At 48.7% G+C, this 14,286-nt stretch overlaps 1 protein-coding gene across 2 annotated transcripts in view; it reads right to left on the reverse strand.

The window, feature by feature from the left end:
- CD4 (CD4 molecule) overlaps positions 1–8,521 on the reverse strand; it is a 28,319-nt gene extending 19,798 nt beyond the window's left edge. Inside the window, exons 1-3 of one of the 2 annotated variants that reach the window (XM_058558927.1) lie at positions 8,318–8,521; positions 3,305–3,423; positions 3,007–3,171 (exon numbers count right to left, since the gene is read on the reverse strand). In XM_058558927.1, the coding sequence (XP_058414910.1) occupies positions 3,007–3,171; positions 3,305–3,353 (214 nt within the window). In that variant the 5' untranslated portion in view covers positions 3,354–3,423; positions 8,318–8,521. The remainder of the gene's footprint in view (positions 1–3,006; positions 3,172–3,304; positions 3,424–8,317) is intronic. The other variant, XM_058558926.1, reaches the window with a different exon arrangement.
- Between the last annotated feature and the right edge of the window lie 5,765 nt (positions 8,522–14,286).

A 14,286-nucleotide genomic window follows, 5' to 3' on the forward strand; every position in this document is an offset into this window, starting at 1 on the left:
TACTTTTTCAAATTATTTTTCCTTTAAAATTAACAAAAATAAATAAAGAGTAAAGTTCCAGCTCAAAGTCTGCTCTTTCAAGCAATTTAGCAGAATACAGTTCTAGGACAAGAAAACCACTTGCAGAGTTTGTGGGAGTGGCTGTCCTGTGCTCTGCTCCAGGGAGTAAATTAGGAACTGGGCACCAGGAGCCGGTGGTCCAGGGTAGGTTAGTTTGATCGTAGGGGCCTCTTGAAGCAGCTGTTTGAAGGAGGAGAGGACGTGGGCAGGCAAAGGGCAGTTAACCTGGTTAACGGGCTGGTTTCTGCTTGGTGTTTCTATCAGAAAGAAATCGGGAATTGGGGGTTTTGTTAATTTTAAGGAATGGCTTTGGGTCAATGAAGATCCAGCCCACTATCCCTCTTTTACTTCATGTCCAGACCTGAAGAGTTGACATGCGTGTCTGAATTGTGACTCTGCGAACCCAGTAAGAACCTTCTTGACATAGAAGGCAGAATTTTTTTCCACTGGACCAAGGCAGGAAAGGGAGACATCCGTTTTCAACAAAGATGATTTCCTATGCACTACGACCAGTTCAGGTTTGCCTGCCCTAGGATGACTTTCTATAGGAGAGCTTAGGCCTGAAAGTTGAAAGACCAAAACTCTAGCCCCAGCTCTGCCTCCCCCTGGGCACGAAAGCCTGGGGCAGGGACTTCCCACCCTGAGCCACAGTTTCCTCCCTGTAAAAGTAAAGTCTTGGACTGGAGCCAGCTTCCCAGACCGCAGCCATTCACATACCTTATACATGTTTTTGGCCAAATCTACCGATCCTATTTATGGAACATCTTTAAACAGATTCACTTTTTCAAAATAAATTAATTTATTTTAAAAAGAAACTATATCACTATAATAAACAGAAAGCCAGTATCACTTCTCATAAACAGAAGGCAACTGTAAAAAACCAAAAAAACTAAAAATAATGTTATTATATTTATCACCTAAAACTAACACTTGAACACATCAATTAATCTTTTTTGTGTGTGTGTGTGTGAGGAAGATCAGCCCTGAGCTAACATCCGTGCCAATCCTCCTCTTTTTGCTGAGGAAGACCGGCTCTGAGCTAACATCTATTGCCAATCATCCTCCTTTTTTTCCCCAAAGCCCCAGTAGATAGTTCTATGTTATAGTTGCACATCCTTCTAGTTGCTGTATGTGGGACGCGGCCTCAGCATGGCCGGAGAAGCGGTGCTTCGGTGCACGCCCGGGATCCAAACCCGGGCCGCCAGTAGCTGAGCAGTCGCACTTAACCGCTAAGTCATGGGGCCGGCCCTCAATTAATCTTAATAGCACAAAAAGAGTGACAGACGTTACATGGCTTCTGATGTGATGAAATTGGTAGTACAAAACACCATCTATGAAGTGTTCTTGTCAAAAAATTGAATGAGGGAGTGATGATACTGCAGCTATGTTTTTAAAAAGAGTCTACATTTTAAAATGAAGTATTTCTAATGAAGTACGTACAGATTAAATAATACAATGTCTGGGGGCCGGCCCGGTGGCGCAAGTGGTTGAGCGCGCGTGCTCTGCTGCGGCAGCCCGAGGTTCGCAGGTTCGGATCCTGGGTGCACACCGACACACCGCTTGTTAAGCCATGCTGTGGCAGCGTCCCATATAAAGTAGAGGAAGATGGGCACAGATGTTAGCTCAGGGCCAATCTTCCTCCAGAAAAAAAAAAAATGGGAGGCTTGGCATCAGATGTTAGTTCAGGGCTAGTCCTCCTCACACACACACACAAAAATAATAATAATACAATGTCTGGTACTTGCTATAAAATAATATGGTGGGGGGTTGAGGATGTAAATGAAATGAAACAAAATTGACCACAAATTGACAATTGTCGAAGCTGAGCCGGATACATGGGGGTTCATTATATAATTATTCTACTTTTGTATATGTTTGAATTTTTTATAATTAAAAGAAAATATTAAAAGTAAGCAGTGAAATGCAAACAATGATAAATCTAATAAACTGATAGAATAAAAAATATATTTACAAAAATACATTTCATCCTGGTGAGGTTTTTCTAATTTTGACTCATATAACATGCCTATTCAAAAATGTGTTGAATATTAGAAGCCATACACAGAAGAAAGAAGCGTTATTTAAAGAAGAGCATGAGGGGCACATATGTATGGTGATGGATAAAAACTAGACTATTGGTGGTGAACACAATGCAGTCTATACAGAAAAGGATATATAATAATGTACACCTGAAATTTACACAATGTTACAAGCCAATATGATCTCAATAAAATAATTTAAAAAATAAAAGTAAACAATAAAGAAGAGGGGCTGGCCCCACGGCCTAGTGGTTAAGTTCAGCGCACTCTGCTTTGGCAGCCTGGGTTTGGTTCCCGAGCATGGATGTACACCACTTGTCAGTGGCCATGCTGTGGCAGCAACACAATATAGAGGAAGACTGGTATGGGTGTTAGCTCAGAGTGAAACTTCCTCAGCAAAAAGAGAAAGATTGGCAACAGATGTTAGCTCAGGGCAAGTCTTGCTGAAGTAAAAATGAAAAAGAAGAACATGAAGGCAAACCTTACCTAGAAAAAAAAGTCTCCTTTATTGCAAAACACGCTCCTAAGAAGCACTGAGATCTTAATTTTTTTCACTTTAAAAGCTAGAAAAAATCACTCTGTTGCTTTTAATGGAAGTAAACAAAGTGTCATCATGGGTCTATAGCAGTAATATTCATGAAATTATGGGTTTTATATGATAGTTGTTTTTCTAACATCAATTAAAATGTCATGAATGTTAAAATACTGAAATTATTATACACCACCAAAAGCCATTCCCTTGGCCACCAGCAGTTGGCATAGAAAAATCTCTGGGCTTGGAGAGTGTACTGGGGTATCTGTCAAGCTGACCCCTCTGGGATCCCAGAGCTCACCAGGAGCAGGGCTCCGAAGCCAGGGATGTTCAAGCCACAGTACTTTCCCTGGACAGGGAGCAGGGCTGCCCTACCTGTGACCCAGAAGGAGCGCTGACCTCCCAGAATCTTGACCTGGGAAGGATGTTTCCAGTTGAAGAACATGTTCTTCTTCTGGGAAGCCTTGCAGGGCAGCTCCACTGTTTCTCCTGCCTTCCCCAGCACCACTTCTTTTCCCTGAGTGACTGCTGGAAGCCACGCTAGGTGGAAAAGAAAGGGGTCAGGCCTCAAGGCTGTCACTGCCCCACCTCTGCCCCATGCTCCACCTTTGCATTTCCCCATCAGCCCCTCCTCTCAGGCCACCTGCACCCAACCTCAAGTCTGAGCACTCACCTAGCTGTAGCAGCAGGAGCAGGTGCCTGAAACAGGTTCCCCTGTTCATGGTGGCCTTGCCCAGGTGAAGCGGGCCGGAACCTGAGCCTTCCCCTGCAGAAACGCAGAAACGGCAGGGCCTGAGGGAGATACTAACCATTAGTCAGCAGGCATCCATGGGGCATGGGGCATACAGGGATGGTATGCGATCTCTCCTGTCAGCCAAGCCAGGGCCCTAGCCGTGCCTACCTCTAAGCAGACACCCACAGGTACATGCCACACAGTGGGGTGCCCAGGCCAGGGGTGGGTTCTCTGCCAGTTGGGATCAGAAAAAGCTTCATGGAGAAGGTGGCAAATTGATGGGGACTGAGTCCAGGGAGCCTGGTCAGGCTGTGAAAGTCCTTGAATGCCATGCTGCGATGCTGGGACTTGACCCTGGGCACCACGGAGCCAGTAAAGAATTTTATGTAGAGAAGGACATGATTAAATTTACAAATGGCCCCTTGAACTGCCGCGTGGAAGACACATTACAGGAGGCCGAGCACAAGAAGCAGGATTGCAACAATCCTGGTGAGAGAAGATGGGGCCTGAACTCAGAGAGAGGCTGTGGGAATGCGGAAAAAGAGACTGACTGGAAGGACAGTTCTGAGGTAAAACTCCTTGGGGCCCGATAGAGTGTGCGAGCTAAGGGAGAGAAAGGGCAGAGGCTAATTCCCTGCTCACCATCAGACCAACCCCACCAGGGTTCTGAGTGGGACAAGCAGAAAGATGCCGTCTCAGAGTTCAGATGAAGGAGCAGGAGGGTTTCTGTGAGCTTGGAAGACTGTCGAGGCTGGGGGCGGGGTTTGCAGGAAGGCTCCGAATGGACCTTGAGGAATGGGCAGCCTTAGGTTAGAGCAGTGACTCTCAAAGTGTGGTCCCGCATCAACAGCAGCAGCGTCACTTGGGAACTTGTTACAAAGGCAAATTCTTGGGCCCCACACCAGACCTGCTGAATCAGAAACTGGCGGTGGGTCTAGCGTCTGTGTTTTCACAAACCTCCAGGTAACTGACACATACTCAGGTTTGAAAACCATGAGTAAGCTGGAAAGGAAAGGAGAAGGGCGTCCCACCCCACGTGCAAAGGTGGTGGGGCTGTGGAGGAGGTTGGGAAGGCCAGAGAGGGCTCCTGGAGGGAAGCAGTGAGGGAAGATGGAAAGGCGTTTGGGGCCAACTGTAAATCCTGACAGACAGGGAAGGGAGCTAGGGCTTTGCTGTGCACTGCTGATGTTTGAGCAGGGATGTGGCTGGTCTATATAGAGCTTTATTCCCTCCCTCCCCCCGCCTCCCCCCTGCCCACTACTGCTTCTGTCCCTGGGCCCCTTATCCACAGCTCAAACCCTCACTGGGTTCCAGAAACACCACTTCTGCCCTTCCCCTTCAGGACCCCGCCTGCTGGTGCTAGTGTCTCTGTGCCTTCATATGCTGGTTGGTTCCCTTAACCCTGTCCACACCTCTGTCAATAACCCCCATTCTGCCGTCTCTTGAACCATTGGAGGTGGACTCTGTTTCCTGTTGGGCCCTGATTCATGACAGAGATTGAGCACTCAGATGGGTGCTGGGGGCTTGGTCCTCCCAATGAGGTTTGGGGGAAGATGATATAAAAACAAGTCCTGTCAGTCATTCTATCTGCTTGAAAGAGGAATTACTCAGGGCCTAACAGTTGAAATAATTTTTTTTAAGCAGGGAAATTAGAAGAGAAGAGATGAGGGAGGAGGTTTCCAGGAAAGGAGGGAGGGCTCGTCACGGGTGAAGTTGTTTACAAGTTAGCATGGGGCATGGAGGCACTGAGGGCACGGCTGGGTGCGAGAGTGGGGTAAGGGCACTGTTACGTCTGAGAGTGGTTCCTACTGTCCCCCCATGCTAGACTCACTGTGTCCTTGGTGAGCAGAGAATGAAGGAGTCTCCATATGGGGACTAAATTCAGCTGAGATGCCTGAGGAAGGCTAGGGACATTCTTGACCTTTCCCCAAATGGAGGTCACTTTTTCTTCCTCACTCGGTGATCCCAGGGTTGTACAGAGGGCCACATCCCTGGCTCCAGCTCCCTGCACTGCCCCAACCCACCCCGGGGCTCAGCTCAGTGGAGGAGGCTATGGGTTTCCAGCTGCTGCTTGCTTTGGTGCTTTGGGCTTCCGCTGCCGCTGGCCTTTGATTGCCACATCCTCAGCCTGCCCACAGGCACTCTGCCCCAGTACAGTAGCATCGTGTACACCACAGCCCTCTGAGAGAAGCTGGTTGGGCTGCTGGTCCCCAAGGTCCTGGCGTGTCTGTCTGTCTGTCTCTGCTTGTTTCTCTGATCACATCTGCGCATTTCTGCATCTGTGCCTCCCCACACTGATGCCTCCATCTTCAACTCCCTGAGTCTGTGTCTCTCCTCCTCTGTGCCTCATATGCCAGGAGGCAATTCCGGCTATCCTGGTCTCGCTTGGAGGGCCCCTTCCCTCTTCTCCTTCTTCATCTCTCCTTTCTCCAGCTGCCACTAAGCTCTAGTCCCTTCTCAGCCCGTAAACAGGTATCCAGGCCTCTGGCAGGAATGCAGCTTTCAACAAGCTTTGATCTGAAGGGAGCCTGCAGAGCACGGCCTGGAGCCAAGGGGTGGATGAAAGGGAGATTGCTGCAGGGTGGGCAAAATGAAAAGGACAGGTTCCTAAAAACACACAGAGGCCCCCAAGGAGGATGAGGGGAGGATGGGGGGAAAGAAGAAGGTAGGAGAGACCCAGAGCATCTCATTAAGCAACAACTACACTTCACACAATCCTCAGTCACACACAAAGCCCAGGGTAGTACAAACAAGGTAGAGGCAGAGGGAAAGAGATGAAGAAATTCTGAGAGGCAAGACGCATGCACACAGCACTAGACCCAAGAGAGACAGAGAGACCAAGAGAGCAATGAGACCAAAATGGCAACACACCCGCACACTCTCTCAGAGCCTTGAGGTTCCCACTGCCCTCACCCTGGCCCCAGAGATGGGATGAGGAGCGAGGCTGGGGAGAGGAAGAGGGCACAGCCCCACCACAGCGACAGGCTGTGGTCCCGCAGGCACTTTCATCTTCTCCCCATAGCCCCCAGTCAGCCCCCTCAAGCCCAGCCGCGGGACGTGCCCTCCTCCACACACACAACCTCTCTACTGCTCACTGGTTTCTATAAACTTCCTAGAGACCATGATCCTTCTAAGGGACCCCTGTGGTTCGGTGGCTGCAACCTCCGCCATCCTCCCCTTTGCCTCAGACGCCCACGTGGGGGGAGCCATGCCCTCCCCCCTTCCCCTATCCCCCGAAAGGTGCAGAACACAGCTCAACCTTAGAGCCTTCCAAACCCAGGCCCTGTCTGCCCTCTGCCAGCACCCACCCTCATCAAAGTTATTTCATTCAACAAACATTTATTGAGTGTCTAAAATGTGCAAGGCCCTTGGTCTACCCAACTCCCCTCAGGGCCGCTTCACCATTATGGCCAGGATCGGGGCCTAAGGCGCTGTGAGGCTTCCGCCTAGAACCAGTTGGCGAGGGGAGTTTTTATTTTGAGGAAGACCTCTTCTACATAAGTGCCCCAAAATGAAAGAGGGAAATCATCTCTTGAGGTGTCTCTAGCCCCTGTCCTCTGGGAGCTCCTTCACCTCAGATTAACAGGGCGGCCATTTTGTATGAGCCTACAGAATCTAACACAGCACAAGAAATTATTTGTCAAAACACGAGACGCAATGATCTCCCCCATCAGATTCTCCTTTCAGCCTTGCACTCCTAAAATTTGCCCTGCAAGAACAAGACATTCAGGACGAGCTATTCCACCCAGAGCAAAATCTTTGAATTAGTGAGAGTGGGGCCTTTCTATTTTGAGGAATCAGACTGTACCCCTGGAGGTCCCTCTCCTAGAACATGTCTGCAAGGGAAGGCAGAGGACAGCTGGGGAACAGGGATGTAAGGCCTTGGAGGTCTTAAGAGGGCAAAGGACTGAGGGTGGGGAGGCGGGAGGCTGGAGTTGTTCAGGGCATCTCATCTAGAGGGGCATCACCTCCTGTGTCCCCCACACACACCACCAACCCCGGGGGGTGGAAGTGGGGGGTGTCAGCAAATCTTTCTCTAACTCCCCTAGCCTTCTTTTCCAGAGCAGCTGAGGCACCTAAAACCAATTCTTTTAGAACCAATTTTTCTAATGATGTATTTACTTAAAATTTGTATCTGTGACTTTTACGGTATTCTGTATGAAAGAGCTCAGTTTCAACCTTTTTTGAGAATTTTAGCTTTCCCATTTCATTAATCATTTTAAAGCCAATTAAAGTGGAAGTGCCTTTAAAGATATTGTTCAAAAATCATAAAAATGCACAAAAGTAGACCAAAAAAAGTAAAAACACATATCAACAGAAAAGATAGTTAACGGAGAGGCCTTATCAGTCAGTCATATGGTTTATGAATGCAGCATGTATGATTTCTGGAGTGACTTTTTGGTAATAGTGTTACTGGGAAAATTGATTTGAGGAGAATTCCCTCTATACTAGATTCTACTTCTCTTTCTTTTTTCCTTGCTTTTATTTTACTTCTTCTTTTCATATCTTTTTCATAGGCCTCCTCCCTCCTTAATATTCGCGTATTCTCTTTCTTTCCCACCACTTCTTCCCTCTTTTCCCCTCTTCCTATCTTCATCTCCTGCACTGCCCCATGACTAGTCGCCTTCCACTGCCTTTCCCAGCCAGGGGTGGCCTCGAGTCCCCATTCCTTTTCTGCTTTCGCAATCCAAGGCAACACCTCTCTGAGAAGCACCTTCTGCTCTGGGCGCTGAACTGTGCACAGTGGAGACGCCGAGAGGAGTTTGGCATAGTCCCTGGCTTCTTGAAGCTCACACTTCCAGTGGGAGATCACTGCTCACGAAATGCAAGAGAAGGAGACCAGAGCAGTGGGCAGAGAACTAGGAATTCAGCACATTCCAGCGCATCTGCTGCCACATTCTCCTCCCCTTCCCAGACCCTCGGAAAGGAATGAAGCTGAGTCGTCCATCTTACCTCTGGGCCTGTGTCTTTCTTCTCCTCTGCTTTTCACACAAGTGTGCCTAGGTGAGGGCCGGGAGCTCTGCAACCAGGAGCCCACTGGGGAGAGCACTTGTTACCTCTGCAGAGACGTGCTTAAATGAAGAGACAGGAAGCCCGGTAGTCAGGCTCCTCCACAACCCAGGCCTGGGCCGGCCCCCAACGTCACCATCTGGGGCTGGGGTCCCCACCCCCTGCCTCTTGGGGAAGATGTCAAAGTGAAAATGCCAAAGGGAAGGGAAAAAGTTAAGCAGAACCAGGCTGGAGCCCAGAGTGTTGTGCGCTTGTTGTTAGGTGACAGGAAAAAGCTTATGTCAATGATATTGCGATCTGACCTGGGCTTCGGGGAAATAAAAAATGGGAAGCAGGCAGAAGGCATATGAGAGCAGTTACGGTAAGCCCCAAAGAGCTCCTTGCTCCAGGGCCCTGAGGGCATTTGTTCAGTGGATAGGCACCAGAGGCATTATAGATGGCCAGGTGTGGCAGAAAGGGCCTGGTCTGAGTGGCGGATATCTGAGACACCCAGAGTGTCCGTGGACCAGACACTTTTCCTCTAGGCCTTTGTCTCTGGCCAACCCGCAAATGTTTATCTCTGGCACAGATCTCTTGGGAGCTCCAGATGCGTAAACCCACCTGCTCACTGGACATCTCCTCTTGGATGTTCACCAGACATAGCCAACTCAACACCTTTCAAACTAAACGTATCATCTGCATACTCTTACCCTCCAAACCTACTTCTCCTTCAAGTCTCCCACTCAGTGAGAGCTTCGCCATCCACCAAGCTGCTCAAGTCAAATACACTGGGTGTAATCTTTGACTCTTTCTTCACCCAACCCCTCCCACGTATTTATTTACCAATTCCCATGGACCAATTCCCCTTCTAAATAGCTCTGAAGTCTAAGTCACTCTGCCCCACTGCCACCATTCTAATCCAAGGTGCCATCACCTCCTTTGCCTAGACTCCAGCTCCTGCCTCCTCACTGGTCTCCTGGCCTCTCCATTCTTTCTTAACTCCAGGCCGTCCTCCACGCAACAGCCTGAATGATCATTTAAATATGCACGTGTGGTCATGCCATGCCTTACTATGAAAAAAGTGGCTAGTTCAGCTTGTAACTCTTAACAATTAATGCAAGTGTTTCTACTGGAGACAGCTATTGTACTTCATTTGCAACAGAAGTACTTCTCATTTCATTACACAATGTACTCAAGCCTTGAGATTTAATAAAATTAATATTTACTGCTTCATCAAGGGCATTCTTAAGTGAAACTGGCATAAATTTTTGTTTCTTTTTTTACTGCAAACGAAGCGCCTGGCGGTGGAGAATACAATGGCTGTAGAATGGTTTGGCGCCACTGCCTTGATTTGTGCTGAGGCAGCAGTCTAACCCAGATTGTTTTTGCAGCATCATTGCAATGTCCACATAGTGACAAAGGCAAATAATGTCCTGTTATTTTTATGAAAATAGTTTGACCTCACAAACCCCCTGAAAGGGGCTCAGGAACAGCCATGGGCCACACTTTGAGAACCACTAATCTACTCATTCTTTCTTCAGATCTTAGCTATCTCTGCACAGACCTTCAGTTGTCCCCCAACTCTGTTTTTTCTTCCTTCTTTAGTCATAGAACCCTCAATTTTTAGCTGAGCTCATGGCTGCCCAGATTTAAGTTATACTTTCCAGCCTCCATTGCAGCTAGATGTGGCTAAATGACTCAATTTTGGCTAATGGATATAAGTGAAAAGTGTTAGGTGTAACCTCTAAGGAGCATCCTTAAAGGGAGGGTGCATGTCCTTCAAGTGAGGGTGTGTGTCCTTCCTCAGGCCTTCATGGCCTTCCTGCAGTCTGGAGTGCAAAAACTCTGCCAACTGTTTACAAGCCTGCCTTTCTCACTTACGTTACCTGGCAGGCTCCTATAGGCATTTAAGTTTACAACCCTGATCTAGTCCAGTTCTTTCTATTTGTATATTCAACAATGTTAAGTGTCTACCAGGCCCAAGGCACTCTGCTGAGTGCTGGGGATGTGATGTTGAGTAAGCTAGACATGGTCACCACTCTAGCCTGTGACATAGACACTAAAGAATTAATAGTTCCATTACAATTGGACAAGTGCTACAAGGGGAGAAGCACAGAGTATGGGGAGAGCTTATCATCAGAACCTATTTCAAGCAGGAGATCAAGAAAGGCTTCCATGGGAAGTGTGTGTCAGTAAGCACTGGGCTCTGCTACAAGTGAAAGAAAACTCAACGTAACAGAGGCTTCAATGAGACTGAAGTGGATTTCTCACCTGAAGGCAGTCTGGAGGCAGGAGGTTCAGAGGTGAGTGAGCCCACACTCTACCCCAGCAGCAGGATTGGGGCTGTTTGTATCTTGTTGCCCCACCATCCTCCACACATGACGTCTCCTCCAAGTCTGAGCGGGCTGCTCAAGCTCCTCTGTTGAAGTCAGGGTCCCTTACGGGAAGATCGCCCAGTATCCTGAGCTTCTCCCTTGCAAGCAGTTGTCCCAGTGTAATGAAATTGTTAACTGTTTAGTGTCTGTCTCATGGACTAGAGCAGCAACCACATCTGTCTTGCTTAGCGCCAGACCCCAGCACCCAGCAGAGCGCCTGGGGCCTGGTAGACCATTATTACTTGTCAATACCTTTTTTTAATATTAGATTTTATTGATATTTACTGATATTAAGTTGGTTGTGATAAAATATACATAACATAGTATTTACCATCGTAACTGTTTTTAAGTGTACAGTTCTGTGGCATTAGGTACATTTATGTTATTGTGCAACCATCACCACCACCCATCTCCAGAACCTTTTCATCTTCCCCGACTGATACTCTATACCCATTACACACTAACTCCCCATTCCTCCCTCCCCCCAGCCCCTGGCTGTTGAATAAGTTTTTGAATGAATGATGGAGAGGGACTAGAACAAGGGGCACAAACTTAAATGCCTGCAGGAGCCTGCTAGGTAATATAAATGAGAAAAGCAGGCTGGCTGTAAGCAATAGGGAGGGGTGGGGACTGAGGTAAACTAGAGAATAGCTGCCTCATCTAATGAGGGCAGCCTCTAACCACACAGCTCCAGCTGAGCTGAGTAGAGGTTGTACCAGAATGTGAACACAGGGTTGCCAGCTCTGCCAAAATTTGGAGAGAAGGTGAAAAACCAGACATTTATGTAATGTCTCCTAATTTCAATGTTGGCAACTAATTTTTTGTTTTGTTCTAACATTAGGTGAATCAAACAAAGCATTCCAAGGGCTGGATCTAGCTTAGGGCCCACCAGTTTGCGACTGATGGACCAGATGGAATGTGTGAGGCCATCTAGCTCTTGGGTCAGCGACCTGTGACTGCCTGTGAAGAGAGGTTCTCAAACCCCACGAACCTGGCTCTCCCTCTGTTTCCAAACAGGAAAAGAAAAGAAGAAGAGAGAACAAGTTTATATTGAAAATTTAGAACTGCTGTGTGCTTTATATGGCTGTGTATTTTATTTAATCCTCACAACAGAATAAGGCGTAGGTAATATTCTCCAGACCATACAGATGAGGAAACTGAGGTTCAAAGAGTTTAAGAAAATTGCTAGGGCCGGCCCCGTGGCTTAGTGGTTAAGTGTGCGTGCTCCGCTGCTGGCAGCCCGGGTTCAGATCCCGGGCACGCACCGACGCACCGCTTCTCCGGCCATGCCGAGGCCACGCAGAGGCCACGTTCCACATACAGCAACTAGAAGGATGTGCAGCTATGACATACAACTATCTACTGGGGCTTTGGGGGAAAAAATAAATTAATTAATTAAATTAAAAAAAAAAAAAAAGAAAATTGCTAAAGACCACAGTGCTAGTAAGCATAACTAGTGGAACTGGGATCTAAACTTACATACTTGGCCCCCAATCTCTGGGTTGTCCGCTCACCCCACTGCCTCCCCTCTGCATTAAGAAAGGCCAGGGCGATGACTAAGGGAAGTCTTCTCCCATAGCAGTGGAGGTGGGATGAGGCCAACAACCTCACTGGGGCTTCTGAGGCTTACCATCACATTGATCCCTCACACCTATAGGGCAACTTTCCATTTTCGAAGTACTTTCACAGACACTAGCACAGGACAAGCTTTTTTGGTAGGTATTACTATCCTCCTTTTACAGAAGAAGCAACCGAAGTTAAGCTATCTGCCCCATCCTATGACTGTCAGCATGGAGAACGCCAATTTCCAGAAGTCTCCTTGTTCCTGGTAGAGAGCTATTTTTGCTTCATATATTCTGTCTCCAGGTTGGAGAAGGTGGGGGGATAAAGAGATTGGAAGCAGAGGGAAGCCAGCATTGTGGGCTGCTCACAGAGTGTTGGAGACCAGGCTACTGGAGAAGGAGGAGGGCTGCCTGTGGAGTAAGGAAGTTGGAAGCCCCAGGTGCAGTTGTGTGGTGGCCTCTTTACCAGAAACATCTGCAGCTCAATGACACCCTCTGCAAAGCGGGCTGGGGGCAGGGCTCGGAGCTGGGGGAGTGGAGGAGGGGTAACAGAAGCTGTTCTCTGAGAAGCAGAGTCTTGGAGGGCTGACCCACCTCCCCCCCACCAGCCACATTCTTCCTTGCTCCATGAACACCTTCTGCAAATCTCAGAGGGTGGTTCCTGGGCCTCCCACACCCTATGGGAGGTATGAGCAGGCAAATTTCACAGCCCAGCCTGGGCTCAGACAGCTGACACCTGCAGCCCCTTGGAGAAACTGTCAGCCACAGAGTGGAACAGATAGAACCCATCCCCTCCCCAGCCCCATTCCCTTCAAAGGCGAACTCCACCTTGGGTGGGCCTGAGCAGGGCAACCTAAGCTCCTCGCTCACCTCCTTTGTGGGAGGGGGAGCAGCAGGGGCTCAGGCCTGAAACCTAATGCCTCTGCCTGGTGGGGGCCGGGGGGCAGGGAAATTATGGGCCTGCCCTGCCCCGTGGAGATGAGAAGACCAGGTCAGGAGTGGAGGACATGCTGGCAAATGTGACCACAGGTGTGAAGGAGCACAGTACAGCCTCTTGCATGACATACACGACTTGGCAAAGCTCTGAACTACATTTGGCCTCCGGAACTTCTGGACAGTGGACAATGGAGAAGGCTGTCAGATCCATGGCAGGGCTGGGGGTGGAGGTACTCAGAGATGCCTCTTTGCCTCTCTTGGCCTCTCTTTCAGGCACTGTACCCCTCTATGGTAGCCAGGCTGCAAGATGGCCCCCAATGATTCCTGCCTCCTTCAATTCACAACCTTATGTGGTCTGCTCCCACATTGTATCAGCACTGGTCTGTGTGATCAGTAGAATAGAGCAGAAGTGATGATACGTCACTCTCAAGATTAGGTTATAAAGACATGGCGGCTTTCGTCTTGGCCACTCTCTCCCTCTGGAGGAAGCCAGTTACTATGTCACAAGCGGTCCTATGAAGAGCCCCATGCAGGGAGGAACTAAAGCTCCTGGCCAGCAGCCAACTGAAGGAGCCTTCTTGGAAGCAGATCCTCCAGCCCAGCCAAGCCTTCCGATGGTTACAGCCCTGGCCCACACCTTGGCAGCGGCTTCACAAGAGACCCTGCACCAGAATTACTCAGCTAAGCTACTCTTGGATTCCTGACCGTGTGAAATAATATGTTGATTGTTTTAAATTACCGAGTTTGGGGGTGATTTGTTATGTGGCAATAGGTAACCAATATAACCACTTCCTTTTTAACAAGGATCTAAGATGATCTCCCCTCCCCAACCCCCACTGAGCTCCCTGTGTCCTTGATGCCCCTTCCCCTGAAGGACCTCAGCCTGGATCATTGGTTTGCAGATAAACTTGGAGATGTGGGATGAATTAACCTAGCTTCCTGGAAGGCCTTAAGAGGACATGAAAAGGCTGGAAGTTATCTTGCTGGATGGGGAGTGGGGCTTTGGGGGACAGGAGGAGGAGCTGGAATGCATCACCCCCTAGAAGAGATCCCACAGAGA

Source organism: Diceros bicornis, chromosome 17 (genome assembly GCF_020826845.1).
Source record: "Diceros bicornis minor isolate mBicDic1 chromosome 17, mDicBic1.mat.cur, whole genome shotgun sequence".
Lineage (NCBI taxonomy): Eukaryota > Metazoa > Chordata > Mammalia > Perissodactyla > Rhinocerotidae > Diceros > Diceros bicornis.